Here is a 27297-nt window from a genome sequence, read left to right as displayed (position 1 = left end):
CGCTGGTCATCCCACACGCACGATCAAATGCAAAACGCCGGCTGTGATCTAGTTAGCCTTCCAATTTATATCGACTAAAGAAGGGATTTTAAAAAAATTGTTTGGGGAGGGTATGGGCTGGATGTGGAATTGGAAGAGGATTTTTTTCTCTCACAATGTCACAATCGAAGTGCGTTTGTCTGATCTGTCAGTCTATCATTGCTATTCCAAAGAAGGAAAATGTGGAAAGGCACTTTCGAACTGTTCATAAAAACTACGAAACTGACTTCCTTCTGAAAAGCAATCTGAGAAAGAGAAAGGAGAGGGAACTAAAATCGCACTTAATCGGACAGCGGTCATTTTTCACTCGGCTGAATTCAATAGCAAAGGCAGACACACTGAAGCATCGTTCTGGGTGAGTCACTCGATCATTAAGCTTAAGAAGTCCTTCCAAGATGGAGAGATGATAAAAGAGGCCTTCATTGAGGCAGATGGCTAGGGAGAAATCCCTGCTGAGATTTCAAGAACCCTGGCCGGAGAAAAAGGAGTTTCTATTTGTTATTAAACATGCAGAATACAAACAACTTAATAACGATCAATGGCCGCTAGACTTTGCATTTTTTTTCCGATCTGACCAACATGTTGAATGAGCTTAATTTACAGCTGCAAGGAAAAGAGAAAACCAATATGGTCAATATGATTAGCTCAGTTAATGCTTTCAAATGTAAAATGCAACATCTGGCCTCAAAGCTGCAGCGCCTTGATTTGGGGAACATCCAAAACCTCACGTCAGAGCTGGAGACGCAATGGAAGGCTTGTGCGCAACTTGACAGCATACACTACACAGAGCAGATTGAAAATTGTCTGTCAGACTTTATCTAATGGAAAAAAAGTAACGAGTTAAGTGTTGTCCAATATAGCAGAGTAAGAGTAGCATTTCTTCTCCACAAATGTACTCAAGTAAAAGTAAAAAGTATGGTGCAGTAAAACTACTCTTAGAAGTACAATTCTTTTAAAAAGTTACTCAAGCAAATGTAACGGAGTAAATGTAACTCGTTACTACCCACCTCTGATACTCAGTGTATATATATAAACTGCTCAAAAATATTAAAGGAACACTTTTGAAAACATATCAAATCTCAATGGGAAAAAAATCCTGCTGGATATCTGTGCTGATATGGACTGAGCAATGTGTTAGGAATGAAAGGATGCCACATCGTTTGATGGAAATGAAAATTATCAAAATACAGAGGGCTGAATTCAAAGACACCCCGAAAACCAAACTGAAAAAATGATATGGCAGGCAAGTCCATTTTGCCGAAATTTCATTGCAGCAACTCAGAACCATACTCAGTAGTTTGTATGGCCCCCACATGCTTGTTTGAATGCTCCTAATGAGAAGATGGATGGTGTCCTGGGGAATCTCCTTCCAGATCTGGACCAGGGCATCACTGAGCTCCTGGACAGTCTGAGGTGCACCCTGGTGGCATTGGGTGGATTGAAACATAATGTCCCAGAGGTGTTCTATTGGATTTAGTTCAGGAGAGTGTGGGGGACAGTCAATGGTATCAATTCCTTCATCCTCCAGGAACTGCTTGCATACTCTCGCCACATGAGGCCAGGAATTGTCGTGCACCAGGAGCCACTGTACCAGCATAGGGTCTGACAATGGGTCCAAGGATTTCATCCTGATACCTAATGGCAGCCAAGTTACCAGTGTCTAGCCTGCAGAGGTCTGTGTGTCCCTCCATGGATATGCCTAACCAAACCATCTCTGACCCACCTCCAAACTGGTCATGCTGAACAATGTTACAGGCAGCATAACATTCTCCACAGCTTCTCCAGACGTCTGTCACATGTGCTCAGGGTGAACCTGCTCTCATCTGTGAAAAGCACAGTGTGCCAGTGGTGGACCTGCCAATTCTGGTATTCTACGGCAAATGGAAATCTTGCTCCACAGTGCCGGTTACTGAGCACAGGGCCTACTAGAGGACATCAAGCCCTCAGGCCACCCTCATGAAGTCTGTTTCTGATTGTTTGGTCGGAGACATTCACAGCAGTGGCCTTCTGGAGGTCATTTTGTAGGGCTCTGGCAGTGCTCATTCTGTTCCTCCTTGCCCAAAGGAACAGATACCGGTCCTGCTGATGGGTTAAGGACCCTCTGCAGCCCTGTCCATCTCTCCTAGAGTAACTGCCTGTCTCCTGGTATCTCCTCCATGCCCTTGAGACTGTGCAGGGAGACACAGCAAACCTTCTGGCAATGACACGTATTGACGTGCCATCATGGAGAAGTTGGACTACCTGTGCAACCTCTGTAGGGTCCAGGTATCGCCTCATGCTACCAGTAGTGACACTGACTGTAGCCAAATGCGAAACTAGTGAAGAAACAGTCAGAAAAGATGAGGAGGGAAAAATGTCAGTGGCCTCCACCTGTTAAACCATTCCTGTTTTGGGGGTCATCTCATTGTTGCCCCTCTAGTGCATCTGTTGTTAATTTCATTAACACCACAGCAGCTGAAACTGATTAACAACCCCCTCTGCTACTTAACTGACCAGATCAATATCCCAGGAGTTTAATTGATTTGATGCAATTCTCTGATTAAAAAGTGTTCCTTAAATATATATTATATATATATATATATATATATATATATATATATATATATATATATATTGTGAACGCTGGCCCGGACACAGACAGATGGACATCTTTGTTTTCACCCAACACACCATTTATTTACACTAATATTTACAAAAGTCTACCGTGCAGTCACACCCCAGTGCCTCCAGCACCGATCCCCCAAAGTCCAGGCCACACAGTCCTTTTCTGGCCACCTCCTGTCCTCTCGCCAGCTTTGTCTTCCTTCCTCCTGACTCTCGCCGACTGCTGGGAGGCGGCCCCCTTTTATGGAAACCCGGATGGGCTCCAGGTGCTTCCCGGCACTCCTCCGCAGACACACCCTTGTGTGGCGGAAGTGCCGGCTGCGCACCTGGAACCTGTCCGGGTGTCCCCTGTCGTCTTCCCCCCAGCACTTCCTGGTGTGGCGGAAGTGCTGGACTCCAGGGCTGTTCAGGCAGCGGGCGCGGCCTGGCGGTGGCCACGGGCCCCTACAGGGCTGGGCTTCCATGCCCCCTACCCGAGGCCACCAGCTGTAATAAGTAGAGACGAGAGGCGTGGAAAGGTTTGGGGCAGCCACCCATTTAATGCGGTTTCCTGGCTGCAAAAGTATTCGAGGCATTGTAAATCAAGTTATACAACAGAGTCCAAAACAGAACTGCCTGCCAGAGCAAAGGCAGTGGGCTTTATAGTACAGAGGGCGGAAGTAATGTCGTCCGTTGGGCCGGAACTGGAAGTGACATCATCCTTGGGGGCCGGAAGTGATGTGTCCTTCCTGGAAATGGCGGCTCCTGGTGGGATTTCCCGGGTAAGACCTGCAGAGAACTCAGAAAGAGCGCCAGCGCACCCCGCTCCCCTGGGCAGATGTATAATCAGTATTTTCTAAGCCCTTCAGCTGCCTCCCATGCACACGTGTGTGACACAGCGTAACCAGGACGGACGCCCCCTCGCGGTCTGGAGGAGGTACAAGCCACATATATATATATATATATATATATATATATATATATATATATATATATATATATATATATATATATATATATATAAAAAATAATTTTTAATGTAGGTAGATCATTTTGACCTGGTCATTTTAAAAGTAGCTCGCAAGCCAAATAATTGTGGGCACCCCTGGTCTAGAGTGTTGCCTTTTTCTCTTGCACAATTTGGCTCAAAAACTAATCAGCACATCGTCATCTCAGAACAGGTTTAAGTTTCAAGTCTGGCATTTTTCCGTCCAGCTATTTTAGCTCTTGACCACCCTCAAGAAACTGACACACAGACAGACACCCGTCATGGAATTATCGATGTTTTCAGTATCAGGGGACCCTAAAATGTCAAGATCTGTTGAAAACTGGAGATCGAAATTTTTGACGAAACTAAAGCATTCGCTCCTCCACCATTAGATGATAGGTTATGGTGGACGAGTGCGCAAAGCATTACATAAATAAACATTCAAGACAATTCACATTTTAATTGCACCTCACTTAATATTGAATGAGTATTTATGATATTAACTGTTTCATGCACAGACATGCATGGAAAACCTTCGATTGTTTCAAAACTCTTGAGTGTTATATATTAACTTGTGGTCATAGGTATTTTATTTTTTCTTGTTTTTGTTAAATTTGAAGTTTTATTATTTTTTGCATTTTGTTTTATTTGATGGTTGGTTTTGCCCTGGCCCTTAGGGGGTACCATCCACAGAATACACAGAATAGACTCACATTTAAAGAGGCAGTGTTCACAAAAATACATTGAAGAGAATATTTCCAAGTAACAAAAACAACATGAAAGCATAAATCCAGTAAGTATGTAACATTGAGCGATACTAACAGCATACAGTAATAAAAGGCTGTAATGTTACCGAGTGCCCCGACTGTGTACAGTACAAGGTTATGATTAAATTGCAAAGCCCACTTGTTAGTCCACACTTCCCATTCTGTGTCCACTTTTGAACTCCATATTGTCAGAAGCACATGAATGTGCTGGGCAAGAATTGGATCAATGTTAACTCAAATGTGTTCATGCGTTTTTGGTGACAATTCTGAATATATTCTACTCTGTTCACAGATCAAAAAAGGAAACTTGAATTTCCCATAACAGATGTGCAATATGGAGGAAAGGAGACCAGTTGCTACAGAGCCTAATAAGATGAAATCTGAACGCAGGGAACCCGGCGCAGATGAGGTACAGAAACACGCGGACGTGGCGAATCCTTCAATAAGCAAAGACAACCTCATCATGAATAACACGGCGAAAGGAAATGTGTGCGTTAAAGAAGAGGATTGTGAATGGGAGTCAGCGTACCATCAGCAGGAGTGGCCCAGCATTAAAAAGGAGGAGGGTTGTGACTGGGAGTCAGTAGACATTAAAGATGAATTTGAACCAAGATTTGACTTGCAGAAAGTCGAGGCTATAAAGATAATTAAGGAAGAAGATGTTAAGCCAGAGTCATCTTCTCATTATGTATGTCCAGATGAAGAGCAAACGGGACTAGGATACTGTTCGTCAAAACTGAATCCTTCTATCCATGTAAAGTCTGAATTTATGAAATCTGAAATTAAGCCCTTTAAGCAATCATCCAGTTCAGATCATACAGTAGAAGGTAGGTGTTGAAGAAGAAGTCAGTATGAGGCCTGGGTGATGTGACTTACCTGAACGGGTTGCTGTCTTGTTTTGTTGGTTGTTTTTATTGAATGCATGCAGACTTGGCACTGATTAATGAGTTTGTGGCTAAACGGTTAAGTTCCTTTTAAATAGTTACATAACCGCCAGTTTTGATAAGGACAAGGTGTTCACAGAGTGTGATTTATTGCCTCTTTAAATGTGAACTGCAGTGTTACGGTTTACCAAAATTATACCAAGTAAACACGCCAGCATGAATGCAGTATGACTGAGAGCGGGCAGATATGAAAACACACAAAGAAAGCTGTTTACAGCTTTTACCCAGAATTCTCCAAGTGGGGTGATGGACATTTCAATGACTTGGAGTGGCATTTAGGGGGTAGTTTGGCAAGTTAAAGCCTGAAGAGTCTGAAGTGCACTCCAGCCAGGTGGTCTTTATACTCAGTCCCTTGGGTTCCTGCTGGAAGAGGTGTTGGTGAGGCTCACCCTGTGGTCTGTGTGTGGACCCCAATGTCTCAGTGCAGTGGCGGGGACACAGTGCTGTAAAAAGGACGCCATCCTTCAAGTGACATGTAAAACTGATGTCCTGACTCTCTGTGGTCATCAAAGGTCCCTGGGCAACTTTTAAAAAGAGACGCCTTTGCTAAACTGCCCGTTCTGGCCCCCTAATCATCCCCTGTCTCTCTCATGCTTTTTCTAACCTGCTTAATCCAGACCAGGTTCTGGTGGAGGGAGGTGGGCTTGAGCCTAACCCAGTTAGCATTGGGTGCAATGCATGGTCAGATCATCCAGATGGATGATTCAATTTAAATTGGTTTCCTAAACGGTTGTAAATTGTCCTTTTTGGTGAGAGGAATTTACCCAGCAGTAGGTAGTTATGTGTCTGTTCGGGCATCAAAGGGGAAGGTCAGTAAAACACTTACAAATAAAAAAAGATGACCACCATCACACTCACTCGAGTAGCTTGAAATATCAGTGACAGTGGAGAACGGTGAGTGCTTTTTTTTTTTTTTTTTCATCAGTTTATTAGCATTATTTTTTTATATTTATGGATATTTTCAGAATAATACTTTTATATCTACCTGTACATTGCACAAGCCCTCTTATGCAGTGTGTACTCTTCCCATTGTATAGACTAAGGTGCACAAATGCAGTTTTTTAAGAGCCAGTTCAGGGATCCACTTGATTAACAGCACAAGCCAATACCAAGTACTGAAGTGAGTGTTTTTATCTGAAAAACAGGACCTTAGATTCTACCATTGAAATTAGCTGAAACGAGACTTTAAATTCATATTTAAATATTACAAAAATTTAAAAAATGGTGTGTTTAATTTTAAGTTATCACTCGTTAACATGAACATACTGTGAACCACTAGGGAGCGTACCCGCCCTCCTAACCCAGACACAGACAGGCAGGAGACCAGTTTTGCCACACATTGATTTGCAGTTTTTACCAGTAAGCACAACACAACGCCTCTAACACCATTCAGTCCCTTCTCCCTCCACTCCTCTCCTCCCAACTCTGGCCACTTATGGAGTGAGGCGGCTCATTTTTATTAGGCACCTGGATGGAGTTCATCAGGCTTTTCCTTTCCAGGATTTTTTTTTTTATACACTGTAAAAAATGTCCATAAATTTAACAATAAAAATACTGTAAATCATGAAACTAAAATACCTTTTCTGAAAAAAAGAAAACTTACCTTATGTTCTACTGAAAATTACCAGTATATCTTAAAGAATACATTTCACTAATTTTTACAGCCAAGTTGCTACATAGCGTATACTGATACTTGATGGTTATTTACATTCAATTTTGAATGATTCGTCACTGCGCATGCTTGTATTTGGTGGGCACAGATTAGAAGTCGAATGTTCTCGTGTGTTTCTTTTTTCAAAATCATTCAGCAAGTAAGCTTTGGATGGTTATTTCTGATACTAATAGTTATTTCAGTGTGTATTTATTAAGGTAAATATCAGTATGTGTTTTTTTTGTTTGAAGTGCTTTGTATTTTGTTTAATTCACTCGTGTTCAGTTCAGTCCTTATTAATAAAATGAGTTGTTAGTTTGCGCTAAAGTGATTTCAATTCAAATAAATTACTATTTGTCGATTTAGCATAGTTATTTAAAGTACTTAATTTTTAATTACAGTATTTTTATTTACTGAGGAACCAAAACAAATTCTCTGGGCTTTTTAAGAATCTCGGGTGGGAGTGAATCCACCATTTAAAGTATGCTGTTTAATAAGATGTTTTATACAGTGGTGTGAAAAACTATTTGCCCCCTTCCTGATTTCTTATTCTTTTGCATGTTTGTCACACAAAATGTTTCTGATCATCAAACACATTTAACCATTAGTCAAATATAACACAAGTAAACACAAAATGCAGTTTTTAAATGATGGTTTTATTATTTAGGAGAAAAAAATCCAAACCTACATGGCCCTGTGTGAAAAAGTAATTGCCCCCTGAACCTAATAACTGGTTGGGCCACCCTTAGCAGCAATAACTGCAATCAAGCGTTTGCGATAACTTGCAATGAGTCTTTTACAGCGCTCTGGAGGAATTTTGGCCCACTCATCTTTGCAGAATTGTTGTAATTCAGCTTTATTTGAGGGTTTTCTAGCATGAACCGCCTTTTTAAGGTCATGCCATAGCATCTCCATTGGATTCAGGTCAGGACTTTGACTAGGCCACTCCAAAGTCTTCATTTTGTTTTTCTTCAGCCATTCAGAGGTGGATTTGCTGGTGTGTTTTGGGTCATTGTCCTGTTGCAGCACCCAAGATCGCTTCAGCTTGAGTTGACGAACAGATGGCGGACATTCTCCTTCAGGATTTTTGGTAGACAGTAGAATTCATGGTTCCATCTATCACAGCAAGCCTTCCAGGTCCTGAAGCAGCAAAACAACCCCAGACCATCACACTACCACCACCATATTTTACTGTTGGTATAATGTTCTTTTTCTGAAATGCTGTGTTCCTTTTACGCCAGATGTAACGGAAATTTGCCTTCCAAAAGATCAACTTTTGTCTCATCAGTCCACAAGGTATTTTCCCAAAAGTCTTGGCAATCATTGAGATGTTTTTAGCAAAATTGAGACGAGCCCTAATGTTCTTTTGCTTAACAGTGGTTTGCGTCTTGGAAATCTGCCATGCAGGCCGTTTTGCCCAGTCTCTTTCTTATGGTGGAGTCGTGAACACTGACCTTAATTGAGGCAAGTGAGGCCTGCAGTTCTTTAGACGTTGTCCTGGGGTCTTTTGTGACCTCTCGGATGAGTCGTCTCTGCGCTCTTGGGGTAATTTTGGTCGGCCGGCCACTCCTGGGAAGGTTCACCACTGTTCCATGTTTTTGCCATTTGTGGATAATGGCTCTCACTGTGGTTCACTGGAGTCCCAAAGCTTTAGAAATGGCTTTATAACCTTTACCAGACTGATAGATCTCAATGACTTCTGTTCTCATTTGTTCCTGAATTTCTTTGGATCTTGGCATGATGTCTAGCTTTTGAGGTGCTTTTGGTCTGCTTCTCTGTGTCAGGCAGCTCCTATTTAAGTGATTTCTTGATTGAAACAGGTGTGGCAGTAATCAGGCCTGGGGGTGGCTACGGAAATTGAACTCAGGTGTGATACACCACAGTTAGGTGATTTTTGAACAAGGGGGCAATTACTTTTTCACACAGGGCCATGTAGGTTTGGATTTTTTTTCTCCCTAAATAATAAAAACCATCATTTAAAAACTGCATTTTGTGTTTACTTGTGTTATATTTGACTAATGTTTAAATGTGTTTGATGATCAGAAACATTTTGTGTGACAAACATGCAAAAGAATAAGAAATCAGGAAGGGGGCAAATAGTTTTTCACACCACTGTATATTCGTGGTGGTTATGCATTACTGTTTAAGTCAGGGCTATTAGTCTTTGTAGTCTTTTTGTTGACTTTGGGAATGAATATAGAAGGATATTTAGTTTACTTTGTTAACTAGCTCTACAGCTGGAATGTGTGTAATTTAAAATCGATGTCCAAAGTAAAATAAGTGTTTTGAAAACATTTTTAATTGTTAAGCGTGATTGTTGCTGTTCTTTGGGAGAAAAAGTGATTGTGGCATATTAGTCTCCTGAAACATATCATATAGCAAACCATCTAGTCATAAAATGTACACGTACAGACTCTGTATTGAGTCTTTACAAACTGTGAAAGGGTACGTATTATGCTGCAGATTACACCGAAACAAACCACGCCACATGTTCACATGTTTAGCAACAGATTGCAAGCAAACATTTTTAACCTCCCACTTTTATCAACAGCACAGTTATCCCACATGTAAAACAGGTTTTTAAAAGATCATTACAATGTGTGAGACTTGCCCGGACACCACCAGTCGCAGACCACATCTTTATAAAAGCCACACGTTTATTTAACATAAATAAAGACAGTTCCTAACACGACACAAAGCACACAGCAATAATCACCCAAAATGAACTTTCTTTCTCTCAGTCCTTAGCCTCCAATCTCCTCCTAGGAGCTTTGTCCTGCTCCCTCTCCCGACTCTAGCTCCCAGATTGCTGGAAGGCGGCCCCTTTTATTCCTGCCCGGATGTGCTCCAGGTGGCTGATGACGTCCATCTGGCAGCACTTCCTGGTGTGGCGGAAGTGCTGCCCTTTGCACCGGAAGCACTCCTGACGTCCCTGGCAGGTTCCTCCGCCATCTTGTCAAGTGTGGCGGAAGTAACTATTTCCAGGTCCCACAAGGTTTAAGGCACCCTCTGGCGGTGGCCACGGGTCCCAATGGGTTATAATCTTTTCTCGTGGTCCTTTCCTATTCCAGGGCGGTTGCCCCCTTGTGGCCTGGTAGCTATTCTTGCCCCCTTCCGGTCCTTTTAGGCATCCCGGCCGGGTAAGAACCCCAGCCGTCTGTGACACTGCCCCATCGCCAGCGAAGAACAGTCCTTCGTAGCGGCCATTCCCGCGAGTGTACATTTTAGCTGAAACGGGCATAATTGGTCGTCTCCAAGGTCCTGGTCCTATAAAAATAAAAATAGACACAGAGGCGGTGTCGTTGCCCTTATGCCACTGTCTGGCCTTTTTATCTCTAACAGAGGGCCAACACTCCCCCCTTTTACCAGCACCCTGGTCGCCGAAACCTCGGCACCCGCTCCAGTGTGATCCACTCCCCTTCATCGGGGTACATACTGGGTTCGCCCTTGCCGACTTTGGAGCTTCCCTCTGCACGCGCAGAGGATGACGTATCACACTCCGTGAGCTCACGGGCTCATGTCTCCCTTTGTAGGAAGAACCGGCTTTCCCCTTTCGATTCTTCCTGCTTCTCTTGCACATTCTGACAGCCTGGGTCTTCCTAATGAAAAGGAAAAGATCCCTTGCCGTCTGCACCCTTGTAGAAAGATTCGAGACTGATGCTGGCTGTGGCGGTTGAGCACTAAGACCCATGGCACTTGTCAGCCGGCGTCTTGGTTCCACCCCTTCCAAGCGATCAGCACCTCGCTTCGTTTCCACTGTTGGAGATGCAGCTACTAAGTCCCCGGAACCACGCGATTCTTGGACGGGTTCGCTCGCGCCTCCCTTTTCCTTTACGGTATTGATTTTACTCACCTCTACCGCCACGATCCTCCGGCCAAAGATTCCAGTGTCGCGCCTCTCTTCCTCATGACGTAAGGTCTGATGTGGCATGACCACCTTCCCCTCCAGCTTGTCTATACAGACACGGAGGTCGTGTTCTACCTGCTGCACCATCTGCCTTAACCGAAGCATCCTCTCCGATTCCTTTGGAGCTGCAGGTAAAAATACAGTATCAGCCAGTGGAGGACTTACCTTTAAATCGGTCCTACTCACCGGCTGTACACACTGGAGCTTTCTTCCGGGTTCCACCGGACCTCCCCTTGCTCAGGATGGATGTTCGCCGGTCCCGTCTTTAACCAATCACTGACGGGAACACGGCACACACCGTCCAATCCCTCGCCTGTCACGGGGCGGAACTTCCGGTCTTCGGCCATCTTGCCTCTCCCGAGGGAACTGCAACTCTCGCTGCCATCCCTCTGCCTCGGCTGCTGGAGATGTGGTGGATCCTCCCCTTCCTCTAGCGATGCCGTCCCGGCTTCGCCGGACCAGATATGCACACCCCAGACAGTGATGCTTGTCCAGGCAACCTCCTCCGGACTCGTCAGTGGTTGTGCCTACTGCAGTCCCTCTGGCGACGACAAACGCTGGGGAATCCCCTTCTCCTTGTCCTTGGCTGGCATTCTTCAGTCCCCTCGGGTGGAAGACAGCCTTCTGGAGAATCTCCGATGGCCACTGGGCAATTCGCGGGACGTCCGCGGTGCGTGTGCAGACTGTCTCCCTGCAGGACGTGTGTGTGGCTGACTGGGGTACCGGGCAGCTCACAAAAAAATTATTTTTGGGGTCCCCTGCCTTGGAACAGGCAGAAAGTCCCTGTTCGGGCGCCATTGTGAGACTTGCCCGGACACCACCAGTCGCAGACCACATCTTTATAAAAGCCACACGTTTATTTAACATAAATAAAGACAGTTCCTAACACGACACAAAGCACACAGCAATAATCACCCAAAATGAACTTTCTTTCTCTCAGTCCTTAGCCGCCAATCTCCTCCTAGGAGTTTTGTCCTGCTCCCTCTCCCGACTCTAGCTCCCAGATTGCTGGAAGGCGGCCCCTTTTATTCCTGCCCGGATGTGCTCCAGGTGGCTGATGACGTCCATCCGGCAGCACTTCCTGGTGTGGCGGAAGTGCTGCCCTTTGCACCGGAAGCACTCCTGACGTCCCTGACAGGTTCCTCCGCCATCTTTTCAAGTGTGGCGGAAGTAACTATTTCCAGGTCCCACGAGGTTTAAGGCACCATCTGGCGGTGGCCACGGGTCCCAATGGGTTATAATCTTTTCTCGTGGTCCTTTCCTATTCCAGGGCGGTTGCCCCCTTGTGGCCTGGTAGCTATTCTTGCCCCCTTCCGGTCCTTTTAGGCATCCCGGCCGGGTAAGAACCCCAGCCGTCTGTGACAATTGCTAAAATGTGGTATTTCTTCATGTTGAAAAATTTTTCAAAATTTACAAGATCTCCTTTGTCATTTTAAAGAACATTTTATTGAGGGGTTGCAAAGTCCCCTGCCCTATGAAGGGCTGTAATAAACTGTTAAATCATCATTTACAGCTCATATTTCCAGAAAGCATTGACACTGGTCAGTAAATGATGTGTCTGATGCATACTCGGGTGGTAACTCGTCCACAAGGTGGCGCTTCTACATCATGCACATTCCCTGCCAAATCATTCACTGAAGATAATATAGAAATATTTTATAATTTCAGTGACTTTTATCTTGAAAATGTCTGTCTGGTTTTACATGAAATTACAGGGCCAGTTTCTTTTACCATCATCCACTATTCAGAATATAGTAGAGGAGATGCAGAATATACATGCATTGGGACAGACGTATATGAGAAACAAACTGAGTTATTTGCTAAAAAATGAGCTGTCATTGTCAAATGCAGATATCCTAAAAATGTGTAGCACAATAACAGAGAGTGATCTGTTCAGAGGATACCATTCAGCTCCAATGAGGACCAACAACAACAAAATGTATTTATATCGCACATTTTCATTCAAATAATGTAGCTCAGAGTGCTTTACATGATGAAGAAAGAGAAAAAAAAAAGACAAAATAAGAATTAAAATAGGAGAACACTAATTAACATAGAATAAGAGTAAGGTCCGATGGCCTGGGAGGACAGAAAAAAACAAAGAAAAAACTCCAGACGGCTGGAGAAAAAATAAAATCTGCAGGGGTTCCAAAGCCACGAGACCACCCAGCCCCCTCTAGGCATTCTACCTAACATAAATGACCTCAATCAGTCCTCATTGTATTCAGGGTTCACATGGAAGAATTGGTCATGTGGACTTCTGGCCTTTAATCCATCAATGTAGGGACATCACGGTGCTTTGATTAGGTGGTGTCACCACCACAGTAAACCAGAAAAAGAACAGAAGAGAGAGTAGGGGTTAGTATGGATTTTGGAGCCACCATGAATAGTAATGATAATTAATTGAATATGCAGATCATCAGGATTAAATCAATATGAAGTTATGAGAAAGCCATGTTAACATAATGTGTTTTCAGCAGTTTTTTAAAGTGCTCCACTGTATTAGCCTTTTGGTAAGCTATTCCAGATTTTAGGTGCATAACAGCAGAAGGCCGCCTCACCACTTCTCTCAAGTTTAGCTCTTGAAATTCTAAGCAGACCCTCATTTGAAGATCTAAGGTTATGATTTAAGATGGTAAATCTTAGTAAAACTTAGATAGTATGATTTAAGGTTAATGTTACAACCAGTTATTCAAGGGTTCAGACATTTAAAAGTCTGTTTAATTATGTAGAACCTCAAAGCATACATCTAGGCAGAGATGAAAACAGACAAGATAGATTTGTGTATTATATACCAATCAATCAAACTTTGAAAACTTTGAGGACAAATTCATACAAAGTGTAGCAGGAATATATGTCATGTGGGCCTGCCAAAGAGGTACATGATGTGTTCTGTGACATAAGTGGTGGTCAAATATATAAATCTTAACATTTTATTTCAGCAATTTCTATCATGTCTTAAGGTTATTTTATACCAAGATGCATTTGAAGTTGTTAATCCTTTGGGGTCTGCAAAAAAAAAAAACCAAAACAAAACACAAGGTGTTAGCTGTCTACTTTTCCCTTGCTAATTTTTCACCATACATGCGTTCAAATACATCACAGATGCAACTTGTTCTCCATTGTAAGGAGAAAGACTTTAAGCAGTTTGGCCACGGCAACGTTTTCTCAAAACTGCTGATTGACTTGAAAGATTTGGAGGATAATGGAACTGCTCTTTCTGAAGACAGATGTATAAAGGGGACAGTCTACTGCATCTCTGGTGATAATTTAGGTTCACACTGTATTGGGGGCTTCACAGAAAATTTTACTCGCTGAAAATACTTTTGTAGATACTGTCTAATAACTTGAGCAGAATTTGATAAAGATGGTTTGGCTGCTTATGGTCCACTAAGAACCAGTGCAGGATACAATTTTGCTGTTCATTTATTGAAGTCTGAAGAAATATCAGCAGTGGAAGGAATAAAACTCAACTCTGTATTTAATTCTTTAAAATATTTTCATGTGTGTCAGCCAGGTTTGCCTCCGTGTCTTGGCCGTGATATTTTCGAAGGTGTCCTTTCTTATGATGTCACTGTTTACCGTAAGTACTTCAACAAAACAAAGAATTGGTTTACTTATACAGTTTTGAATAGACGTATCAAACAGTTCAAGTGTAACGCTTCTGATGCCGTCACAAAGCCACGTGAGGGTTAATCCTCAAGGAGTTAAGCTTGGAGGTCAAGCTGTACGGAATTGGACTTTCTTGAGACTTTGCCCCTGTTGATTGGTGACAGAGTATCTAATCCAGATGATGATGTGTGGCAACTGCTGCTTCAGCAGAAAGATATTGTAGAATTAATTTGCACTCATAATATGTCTGTAAAACAGGTTGCCTATGTGGATGTTCTTATTCAAGAATATTTATATAGCAGAAAAGAATTGTTTCCATACAATAAGCTAAAACCCAAACATCATTATTTAATTCTGAAGTTTGGTCCTGTAATAAGAATGTAAGTTTAATGTTACTGTGCTCTGTAGAAAAATTATTTTATAAATCCACTCACATGTACAGGCCAAGCCAAAGTTAGCACACAGGGGCTCTCAGCATTTAGAACTGCTAGGCAAGCATTTGAAGAGAGAAAGTTACAACTACGAAAAAGGACATTGTACTATTTCTGTATGTTAGAGATGAAATGGAATCCTCTCCTTTCCTTGTTTGGAACGTAAGTAAGGACCTGCACGTGGAGAAGACATTATAAAAAGACTTGGACAGCAGCCAAACACTTTGAAGCCGACAGACGGATGGGTGATATCGTCATCCGTCCTGAAAAGCCTTCCAGCGCAGCGACGAAAAATGGCAGACTGTATAGATCAAGATCCTACCTTGGTATTGTCTTGCTATTATGGCTTCCCGTCTGTAATGCTGCGTAAATCGTCAGTAAAGAAAGCTAAGTTTTTTTCTCTTATGTGATTTTTTACTGCCGTATCACTATGGGAGGGATATCGCCTTTTAAAATCATACTAGGCTGACCTGCCTTTTAAGGCGACCGATTTTTAAGTTGACCACTTCTTAAGGCAATTCAATATGTAGATTAATTTGATATTTTATACAAACTCATTCATTTGGTTATATTGCATTTGAGCGGTATTACTTTAATACTCGTAGTTTCTGTTATTTTTGTGATGAAATGTAAACTTTTTTTCTATATTGAGGTCGCCCTTTTGAACCACCCTGATATTTACTACGCGGTACTCCATCAACATTAATTATTTCCAGAGATATAATTTTGTCTATTTTTCCAGCGCATCGCGCACAAAAGCAAGGGAACGATGGGAGCACCAGAACTCTGTTCACATCATGTCGCTTCGTACAGCAAGCTGCAAGTAGTTAGTCTGTGATAAGCGGAATACCGCTACACTTTCCACTCACGGGATGGAAGGACAATCCCGACCGCTTTTATATAGTAAGAAAGAAGAAGAAGATATTGCACAGTCTGGAGTAGAAAATCATCTTTTACCTGGAAAAACGAAACTACAAATCCCATCGTGCATTGCAAAATGGACGGGGCGTGTGTGAAACTCCATGCCTGCGTAGCACTCACGGGACAGAAGGACAATCCCGACCGCTTTTATATAGAAGGATCTATATAGTTTTCGGTTGCTTAAAATGCTGCAATTACAAAATAACTTATTCCAACTAGGGAGCTATCGCCCTATCGGAAACAGGCCCACTCATTAGATTATGGACAATGCAATTTGAAAGCAAACACTCTTATTTTAAAAGATGTGCAAGGCATTTGAAAAATTTTAAAAACCTCTGCCAAACACTTGCTGAAAGGCATCAAATATTTCATTCTTATCTCTCAGCTGGTTCACTGTTTTTGCCTGTTTTACAAACAAAAGATTGCTCTCCATTTTATGCTGAGGTTTACAGTAAAGAAATAAAGAATGCAGTTAAGGATTTTGGCTTCAATGAGTCTGACACAAAGATGTGTGTGGAAGTACAATATCAAGGAACAATATACAAGAAAGGCCTGTTGGTGGTGACCAAAGCTGATTGCACTTTGGAGTTTGGTGAAATGATTCTAATTTTAATTAAAAATGATTCCTTGTTATTTCTTGTGACAAGGATATTAATGTCAGACTTTCTTCCTCATTTCCATATGTACTCTGTAAAACAGCAGAGTGAGGTCATAAAATGCCAGAACATTAAGGATCTCATTGACTTTTATCCATTACCTTCCTATATGTTTGATGAGTCTCGGGTAGTTCCATTAAAGCACAGCATACTCTCATAAAAATGTATGCTATACTGTAAATGCACATTGTAGTTTGATTTGTAGAAGCAGGGTTTGTGTAAATACTGCATATACTTAACGTTGTTATTGTTTTGTTTGTAAAACATGAAACTGTTGATGATATAAGATCTGAAGAGTTTTCATTCCACACCATTTTAGACGTAGATCTCTATGATCAAAGTAGTGTAAGCATTGCTATTAGCAAGGTGCTGCCTGACCTTCCTAGCGCCATCCAAAGTTCAATTATGGAAACGCTGCAATGTCTTGGAGTGGAAAGCGCAGAAGATCTAAAATATGTTCAAGAAAAGGACCTGTTGTCTGTTTTGAAGCCTGTTCAAGCAAGGAGACTGGTAACTTCATGGACCATGACAGGTAAGAACTATATTTTATTATCTAAACTAGCAACACTAGTGTGTTAAAGAAGTTATGAAAAAGAAAAGGAAACATTTTAAAAATATTGTAACATGATTGTCAATGTAATTGTTTTGTGACTGTTATGAGTGTTGCTGTCATCAAGGATTTGATTATCATTATTTCTTTCAATCAGGTTCGTATTTGGAGGACGTGTTGTGTTCAAGTTACATTCCGTGTTTGTCAACCGTTGTAAAGATAACAGGTTTCATTCATGGAAGTGATCACCACCCAAATCGCTACTCGTTGATCTAAGATGTTTAACAGGCATTCCTGGTATTAACTTGTGGATTTGCCTGCGAGTATTTAGCGGCAGCATGTCTATGATCTTAATTTAACCTTTCCCAGTCCTGCAAAGTCAGTTCACGTGAGCCGCTCGGAGTACATGCATCAAAGCTTCTCAGCTGTGCTTGTGCTATCTCGTACGATCTTGCGATGTCCATGGCTTTATTTAATGTTAGCTCAAACCTGGCATACCAGCAATTTAAACTCCGTTACAGCAATTTTAACTCTGTTACAAAGTGAACAAAAGTCTCATTTATACCCTATGTCTTCTCATTAAACTTGTATCTCGTGAATATCGTATTCGTCGTGGGCATGACAAACGCCAGTGGCAGCCTGTCTATGAACTTAATTTAAACTTTAGGTTTACACCGTGCTTTGTTTTCGAAGTAGCTGCACTTATCAATATGCTTGTATGCGTCACTCGCTTCATATTCTTTTGCTGCCTTCTCAATTGTGTAATGGCTTTTTTGAGCAGGTTTCATTCATCGAAGTGATCACTACCCAAATCGGTACTCGTGAATCTAAGATGTTTAACAGGCATTCCCGGTATTAAGTTGTGGATTTGCCTGTGAATATTTAGCGGCAGCGTGTCTATGAACGTAATTTAAACTTAAGCTTTACACCTTGCTTTCCTATTGATATGTCTACAAAGGCTTGTTCAGCGTCAGAGGGTTTCCGCAGTAGCTGCACTTATGAATATGCTAAGCACAGTACTTCACCCGTGAATATTTACCTTATATAGGCAGGCACTCAATTACTTGGGAGGCGTGATAACGTGGGTTGCAACTCTGCCTCCCACGGCCATCGAGCTGCAGTCTATTACAGTATATGGGCGAAAATAGGTTCCAATTATGACCATTACATGTAGAATTTCGAAATGACACCTGCTCAACTTTTGTAAGTAAGCTGTAAAGAATGAGCCTGCCAAATTTCAGCCTTCCACCTACACGGGAAGTTGGAGAATTCGTGATGAGTGAGTGAGTGAGTGAGTGAGTGAGGGCTTTGCCTTTTATTAGTATAGATTACAGTTAGTGAAGTTTGAATGGATTTTCTAGTTTACAGATAAGTTGCCCTTAGACAAGCTCAGTATTTTAGAAAGATCTATGGTAAGCATTAATATTTATTTTGATTAAAAATAATCTTAGAAATGTATGTACCTGTAATATAATTCAAATGCAGTGTTCAGACGAGTTATGTTTATATATCTGATTTCTTTTTAGGAAACAGCAATGACAGTTGTTACTCTGCATCCATCATGGCTTCTCCTTCTCCTTCACCTTCATCTTCAAGTTCTGCTTCTCCACGTCGACTGTATACTGCTACAATCCCAAACTGTCACTGATGGTTTTCAGATACCATACTTGAAATTCCCAGAGGATTTAACGCAATCCCTGGAAAGGGGCAAAAGACCAGGCCCACATTTACGCCATGAAATGATCAGAATAATTATCAAAGAAATCATGAAAGTATGTCCTAACCCTACAAAAAGCAGCATCACTGAGGTTGCTAAAAAAAATGGTCGCAAAATACCATGAATCTCTTCAAGATGTAATTGAGGGAGAAGTTATAGGCACTGGATATGACTCCTTAGTGCAACAACTTGGGTCCCGGGTTGAAAATGTAAAGCGATTCAGTCATCAGAAGATCAGGAAGAGAACACTGCAGTCTGATAATGACACAGAAGAACTGTCTCCAGAAAAGAGAGCTGCTATGCAAGATACATATGGATGGATCAAATGGGAGTTGCCACATATACCTCTTCAAGAAACAGCAGAAAGTTTGCTAGAAAAAAAATGACTCTCAGAAATAATTACATGGCAGCCAAGTGGAATACGGATGAAGTACAGCAAGATATGCAGTCAACTTATTATTCTCAGAGAAAAGAAGTAAACCAGGGCACCAGCATTCCTCAACTTTTAGAGGACTGGCCTTTTCTTTTTAACGAGATTGGCATGGCAGTTCATTTTAAATAACTCACAGGTATTCAGCTTAAAGAAACCTTTCTTAGTAGTCTTGACAAAAAAGGAAAACGACTGCTTAACTATATGAGACATGTTGCTGCTGAAAAGAATAGACGGGTCCTTCAGACCTTGACAAAGCTAGATGTTCCTCAGAGTCATCTGCAAGGCTGCTCGGCTGAGATAACAAATATAATCCTGCTGCTACTAGCTTACTTTGATGAGAAGGAAGAACACGTGATTCACTCTGTTAAAAAGACGGCTCTCACTTAGGAATTACAAGCAGAACAGCTTCCTTTGACACCCTGCATTATTATTTGTGGTAAGAACATCTCATTTTAAATATTGTGTACCTGCTCTTTTACTTTTTATATGTATTTTGGTTTTATCCACACTACTGTAAAAGATATGAAAATTCAAGTTTACAATTGAAAATAGTGTATAAAGTTACATATGAACTCTTTCAGGGCTGATGTCGACTTTTGTCAAAATTCAGGGGTAGAGGACGGTAATCAGCTGTAAACTGCAACAAAGCTCGTCCTTACATTTTAGTTTGACTCTCTTTGCTAGAAGGAGAGTTGCGTAGCTTTGCTGATTTAACCTCAAATAGCGAAGAGTAAACAACTTCTAAAATGGCACTGACATCTGCCGAGAGACCAAAGCGATTGTGCAAAGCAAAATGCTCCATGGACGTTTCACGTAATTTTGTTGAATACGACTCTGACTTGTCGAACTCCAACCTGGAGATTGATATCAAAAATGACAGTGAAGTACCAGCATCGTCTGATTGTGGTGCTGAACACTTTTGTGTAGCTGATGCGCCTACAGCAGCATTCCCCTTAGAGGACCACCACTTATGATGACAAGAGGTACAAACCATATTGCATCACACTGTGACTGCCACCACCACCCACCTGCTGTGCGAAGACAACCAGACAGCCAGCCCACCGTGCATTCCTACTGACCATCGAGGTGTCCCTGCGCAGCGACTGCTGCCAGAGACGCCAAACCTGCGCCAACAGCAGCCACAGCACATAGCAACAGATGTTTTATGTTGATTTATGTGTGAAACCATTGCTTTGTGTGCTTTTCAGAAAACTGAGTTTTTTGGAAAGAATATTCAGCCCTCAAAGAGTTAAAAGACTCTCTCTGCAAAGTTGAATACACAATAGAAAACCCTGAGAACGCAAAACAATAATGTCGAGCAGGATGGCTATTGCTTTTTTTCAGCTACTGGTTAATGTAACACTTTTGTTCTGATTTGCTTAATGCATATTTTATGTTTCCAGGACCTTCCATTCAAAGTGCTACCTTGTTCATGTTGAGCATTGACAGAATAGTTGTGAACGACAACATAACTACATTTATATCTGCCCTTTGTATGATGTTTGCAGGCTACTTCTGTTTCAACATACATTATCCTGTGGAATTATGCTCTATTCTCGAGTTTTTACAGAGATAAATGTTTACTTGACTAAATAAGAAATATAAAACACAGAAATACAACAGCTAATGTTAATGCGGTAGATGGAGACATGTGCTAAGATACTAGAAGCAGTATTAGTATTTAAAACATCCAACCTTGTCGAAATACTGATCAGATAAAGGGGATTAGCAGAGAAGGACTGGAACAGAAAATCTCATTATATGCAGATGACATGGTACTGTATATATCGGACCCAGAAAATTCTGTGCCTGCAGTCTTAACAGCACTCACAGAATTTCAAAAGATCTCTGGTCTCAGAATTAATCTGAATAAAAGTGTACTCTTTCCAGTGAATTCTCAAGCATATAATATTAGATTAGACACCCTACCTTTTATCATTGCAGAACAGTTTAAATACCTCGGGGTAAACATCACAAGTAAACATAAAGCTCTATATCAACAAAATTTCGTCGTCTGCATGGAAAAAATTAAACAAGACTTGCATAGATGGTCAACCCTTCATCTCACACTAGCTGGAAGAATTAACACTGTTAAGATGAATATTCTTCCTAAGCTCCTTTTTTATTTCAAAACATTCCAATATACATTAATAAATCATTCTTTAAGCAATTAGATTCAACAATAACCTAATTTATTTGGAATTCAAAACATCCACGCATCAAAAGAGCGACCCTACAAAGACAAAAGGCAGAAGGCGGCATGGCTCTACCTAACTTCCAGTTTTATTACTGGGCAGCAAATATACAGGCGATAAGAACCTGGACACAAATAGAAGAACATACACAGGCATGGACCGCAATAGAAGTAAAATCCTGCAGTACTTCTTTGTATTCCTTGCTTTGTGCTCCAATAAACACACGTTATCTGCAATACACTAATAACTCAATTGTGCTCCACTCACTTAGAATCTGGAACCAATGTAGAAAGCATTTTAAGACGGAGAAGCTTCTATCTGTGGCACCCTGCAAGAGAACCACCTCTTTCAACCTTCACAAACATATGCAGTTTTAATATCTGGAAAAATTTGGAATTAACTTGCTTAGAGATCTTTATATAGACAACGTCTTTGCTTCCTATGAACAATTACATTCCAAATTTAACATTCCAGCTACACATTTCTTTCACTATCTTCAAATCAGGAACTTTGTTAAACAGAACCTTCCAGATTTTCCTCATCTTGCACCCTCATCCATGCTGGAAAAATATTGCTCAATCTCAAGGACTTAGACTCCATCTCTACAATATATAAAATCATTTTACAATCCCTCCCTTTCAAAGATCCAAGAGGACACTAGGAAAAAGATCTCTCAATTAATATATCAGAAAAGGAGTGGAAAGTAGCAATGCAGAGAATTCACTCGCTCCATATGTGCAAAGCATACAATTATACAACTTAAAATTATATATCGAGCACATCTGTCTCGACTAAAACTCTCAAAATGTTTCCAGGACATGATCCAACCTGCGAACGTTGCAACCAAGCCCCAGCCTCACTGGGTCACATGTTCTGGGCCTGCACCAAATTAACATTATTCTGGACAAAAATTTTAATTACCTCTCAGACAGCCTTGGACTCACAATCCCTCCTAACCCATTAACAGCTGTGTTTGGGGTTCTTCCAGAGGGTCTTAAAGTGGAGAAGGACAAACAAATTGTGATTGCATTCACTACACTGTTGGCACGCAGACTCATTCTGATAAACTGGAAGAACCCAAACTCTCCTCTTTCAAGTCAGTGGGAAACTGATGTGTTATATTATTTGAAATTGGAAAAAATCAAATACTCAGTTAGAGGATCCGTACAGACGTTTTTCAAAACATGGCAGGATCTAATCAGTAATATTTTAAAATAAGTTCATGAAGCACAGAGAATTTATTAATTTAGGTATGTTTAAAAGCTGTAAAATTTTTATGCCGTTTGGCTTGCTCTCTCTCTCAAGGGTGGGGATCGATCTGTTCTTAACTCTATTTTTCTTTTTGTAAAAACTTGATTGCTTTGTATGGAGTGTAATAAAATTAATAAAAAAAAAAAAAACATCCAACCCGCTATATCCTAACTACAGGGTCACGGGGATCTGCCGGAGCCAATCCCAGCCAACACAGGGTGCAAGGCAGGAAACAAACCCCAGGCAGGGCGCACACCCACACACACCAAGCACACACTAGGGACAATTTAGAAAAATCAATGCACCTAACCTGCATGTCTTTGGGAGGAAACCCAGGCAGACATGGGGAGAACATGCAAACTCCACGCAGGGAGGACCTGGGAAGCGAACCCAGATCTCCTTACTGCGAGGCAGCACCTCTACCACTGCGCCACCGTGCCGCCATTTAAAACATTAAAATTTAATGTATATAAAAAGCATCTTCTTTCCAAAAGATATACATTTTTAGAACATAAGTGTAATTACTTAATCTGGAATTCTATTAGTTTTACTTTGCTATTGTTATTTTACTTTCATCTTGATAGATGTTTCTTCAAAATCAATCCTGGAAAAGGAACAAAAGTGGAATGGAAAAAGTCCAGGAAGCAGTACTCTGTGAACCCCTGAGTTCTGTCACTCATCTCAGCTCTGTAAATAGTGAAGTAAGTATTTGATATGCATGGGACAAAAGCTTGTAAATTTAGAGGAAAAGACACAAAACTACATCATATCTGGGAATTTTGTTAATTGTAGATTAATTTTATTCCCCCCAGGTGTTTTCACGGTGACTTCTAGCAAAACTACAAGTAGAAGGAAGAAGTCATTCAAGAGTTACATATTCACTGAGTGTCAACCACTCATGATTTTGTTAATGATTGTTAAACTTTTTATTCTTTTTTCAATATTATTGCTTAAAATAAGCTTTATTGTTTTGTTATTAACATACAGCATTTGCATGGCAAAAAAGATGATCAATATAATGTGAGAGATTTGTGCAACTTCTAATCTTTAGAAAGTTGATAAAACATAAGGGCCTCTTGTGTCACCTCAACTGAATCTTAACAGCAACTCAGTGCGTGCCGTCTGTGCCTGCAGAGGATGTATATTGGAAAAGAGCAGAACATTATTACTGGTTCTGCAATAAACAATGCATTCCTTATCTGTTTAAAGATGTTCCTTACTAATTATTTGACTGATACCTTTATTCAAGGCGACTTACAACATCCGAGATACAGTTGCCTCCATTACTTTTGTCTTTCCAGTTGGAACACAGGCAGGTCATGTGACTTGCTCCTGGTCTCCCAGTGTCAGGGATCCCATTACTGGGGCGACAACGAGCAAGTCACGTGACCTGCCAGTGTTCCAACTGGAAAGACAAAAGTAATGGAGGCAACTGTATCTCGGATGTTGTAAGTCGCCTTGGATAAAGGCCTCAGTCAAACAAGTAAATAACAATAAACGTTTTAATTGTTGTACCTTGTGCCAAGAGCTGCTTTTGGAATTTTTCTAATAGAAATTTGTAAAATAGTGAAATAAACTTTTGAAAACAGATGAAAAATTGTGTAATGTGTCCTTTTTTTAGTACATGTAGATCAGGGGTGCCCACACGAGCTACTTTTAAAATGACCAGGTCAAAATGATCTACCTACATTAAAAATGCTATACTGTATATATATTGTAAAAGATGCAATAGGAGACAGCATAAAGGTTTGGGGTTTGCCGGCCCCGTATATTGCACACAATCCAGAACGAAAATATGGTCAAAATTTTAAACAAAACAGTTCATAAACGCGACGCCGAAACATAGCGTCGGCGGCCATAGGGAGGATCCGGAAGTGGAGGAATGCTGGGAAGGACCGTGAGGGAGGATGGGATTGATGACGTCAGGGCAAGATGGCGGAGGAAGGGCGGAAGTACCGCACTGCGGTCAAAACCCGGCTTATGGTGGAGAGAGGTTCTTTTTCCTATGAGGAGAGGGAGAAAGTTAGTACCCCACCATTCCCTGCCGGCGAATGTGTTCCCAGGTGCGTTCGAATCCATCCGCGGTCTCCTACTCACGCGTGCGTGACAATATATACAGTATATATATTTATATCCATCCATCCATCCAGTTTCTAACCCGCTGAATCCGAATAGGGTCACGGGGGTCTGCTGGAGCCAATCCCAGCCAACACAGGGCACAAGGCAGGAACCAATCCTGGGCAGGGTGCCAACCCACCGCAGGACACACACAAACACACCCACACACCAAGCACACACTAGGGCCATATATATATATATATATATATATATATATATATATATATATATATATATATATATATATATATATACTGAATATCAGAGGTGGGTAGTAACGAGTTACATTTACTCTGTTACATTTGCTTGAGTAACTTTTTAAAAGAATTGTACTTCTAAGAGTAGTTTTACTGCACCATACTTTTTACTTTTACTTGAGTACATTTGTGAAGAAGCAGCACTACTCTTACTCCGCTACATTGGACAACACTTAACTCGTTCCTTTTTTTCAATTAGATAAAGTCTGACAGACAATTTTTAATCTGCTTTGTGTAGCGCTTGCTGTCAAGTTGCGCACACGCCTTCCATTGTGTCTCCAGCTGAGACGTGAGGTTTTGGACGTTCCCTAAAGAAGGCGCTGCAGCTTTGAGGCCAGATGTTGCATTTTTTGTTTGACAGCATTAACTGAGCTAATCGTATTGACCATATTGGTTTTCTCTTTTCCTTGCAGCTGTACGTTAAGCTCATTCAACATGTTGGTCAGATCAGGGGAAAAAAAAATGCCAAGTCTAGAGGCCATTAATCGTTATTAAGTTGCTTGTATTCTGCATGTTTAATAACAAATAGAAACTCCTTTTTCTCCGGCCAGGGTTCTTGAAATCTCAGCAGGAATTTCTCCCTAGCCATCTGCCTCAATGAAGGCCTCTTTTATCATCTCTCCATCTTTGAAGGACTTCTTATGCTTAATGATCGAGTGACTCACCCAGAACGATGCTTTGGTGTGTCTGCCTTTGCTTTTGAATTCAGCCGAGTGAAACATGACTGCTGTCCGATTAACTGCGATTTTAGTTCCCTCTCCTTTCTCTTTGTCAGATTGCTTTTTCAGAAGGAAGTCAGTTTTGTGGTTTTTATGAACAGTTCGAAAGTGCCTTTCCACTGTGGTGAATTGCCGGCATTTTACACCGGACCTCAGCCCCAGGCCGCCAGGAGGAGCTCTCCCGACTGCATGATCATCCCCTGAGTTCCATGCAGGGCATCATAGACTATGTAGTGTTTATACACAGCCCTGCTGGATACCTTGGGGGCCACCAGGCGTCGCTGTAGGGGGGCTCTTAGGCTCGCATGTGCCCTATAAGCCGGGAGTACGTCATAGTCATGTGACAGGAAGAAACGACATGCTCCCGGGGTGAAGAAAGGGACTGTTTGCCCTGACCTGGAAGGAATAAGGAACTGTGGACTGATTGGGCAGGAACACCTCCGGGTCAGGGGCTATAAAAGGACTATGGGCCAGTCCAGACACTGAGCTGAGCTGGGAGGTAGGAGGGCGAAGTGTCTGGGCGAGGAGGAAAGAGAATAGTGTTGTTGTGGTTTGTGAGTGTAGAGTGGAGGGTGCTTTGTGCACTGTATATTAATAAAAATAACAATTATTATACTCTCACCTGGTGTTCAGAGTGGTACCTGAGGGTGTTAGAGGTGGACCTACGCCTCTATCTGCTACACCACATTTTCCTTCTTTGGAATAGCAATGATAGACTAACAGATCAGACAAACGCACTTCGATTGTGACATTGTGAGAGGACAAAATCCTCTTCCAATTCCACATCCAGCCCATAAACAACAATTGTTTTTTTTTAAATCCTTTCTATAGTCGATTATAAATTGGAAGGCTAACTAGATCACTTAGAAGATAGCCGGAGTTTTGCAGTAGCTCGTGCGTTTGATTGTGTGTGCAGGATGACCAGTGTGTTAGAAGACGAGATCTCAGAGTGGCCACCCTGCATGTCAGTCAAGTGGCAAATGCCATAGGGAGGATATATGATAGACTAACGGTTAAAAAATGTTTTATGAATGCAACACGATCTACCGGACGATCGCGATCGACGCATTGGGCACCCCTGATGTAGATCATGTTAGATTTTTCACATTTTCTTTTTAAAATGTTTTTCAAGGGCTTCATTTTGTAATATATTTGTGTCCATCTGCCAAATCCAGTTTTCCAGGACAAGATCATGGGGCAGCTGGACATTTCCCTGGCAGTCAATTGGCACAAGGCAGTTAAAAACCCCTGGATTGTCTGCCAGCCCATCAGAGGGTGAACACACACCAGGACTAGTTCACCTAACCTATGTGTCATTTGGCTGTGGGAGGAAAATGGATTGGACTTGGGGAGAACTTGCAAAACCCTACGCAGGGAGCCCTTGTGGTGTGAACACTGGTCTATGTACTGCTGAGAAGCTATACCACTGTGCCACCTTGTACTATACTGTACAGTCATTTTTAGTTTGACAAGGCAGTTGCATATTTGACATTTTAACACTGCACTTCCTCCTAATTATAGTAAAATGCTGTAAATTATCCATTGATTCAATGGATTT

The 27297-nt window shown here is 41.6% G+C and overlaps 1 protein-coding gene and 1 long non-coding RNA gene across 2 annotated transcripts in view; both read left to right on the top strand.

Annotated features, from left to right (window-relative positions):
• The window catches only part of LOC120533174 (gastrula zinc finger protein XlCGF26.1-like), a 42119-nt gene that overhangs the window by 6020 nt on the left and 8802 nt on the right, over window positions 1–27297 (top strand). Inside the window, exon 2 of the mRNA XM_039759906.1 lies at window positions 4670–5204. Within this exon, the coding sequence (XP_039615840.1) occupies window positions 4703–5204 (502 nt within the window). The 5' untranslated portion in view covers window positions 4670–4702. The remainder of the gene's footprint in view (window positions 1–4669; window positions 5205–27297) is intronic.
• Window positions 18381–23886, top strand: LOC120533243. The gene is made up of 3 exons (XR_005634467.1): window positions 18381–19635; window positions 23230–23346; window positions 23458–23886. It is a non-coding gene; the product is annotated as an uncharacterized LOC120533243 (long non-coding RNA).

Source organism: Polypterus senegalus, chromosome 8, assembly GCF_016835505.1.
Source record: "Polypterus senegalus isolate Bchr_013 chromosome 8, ASM1683550v1, whole genome shotgun sequence".
In the NCBI taxonomy this organism is placed as follows: Eukaryota; Metazoa; Chordata; class Cladistia; order Polypteriformes; family Polypteridae; genus Polypterus; species Polypterus senegalus.
The sequence above is the reverse complement of the archived record's forward strand: the minus strand, read 5'-3'. Positions and strand labels throughout refer to the sequence as shown.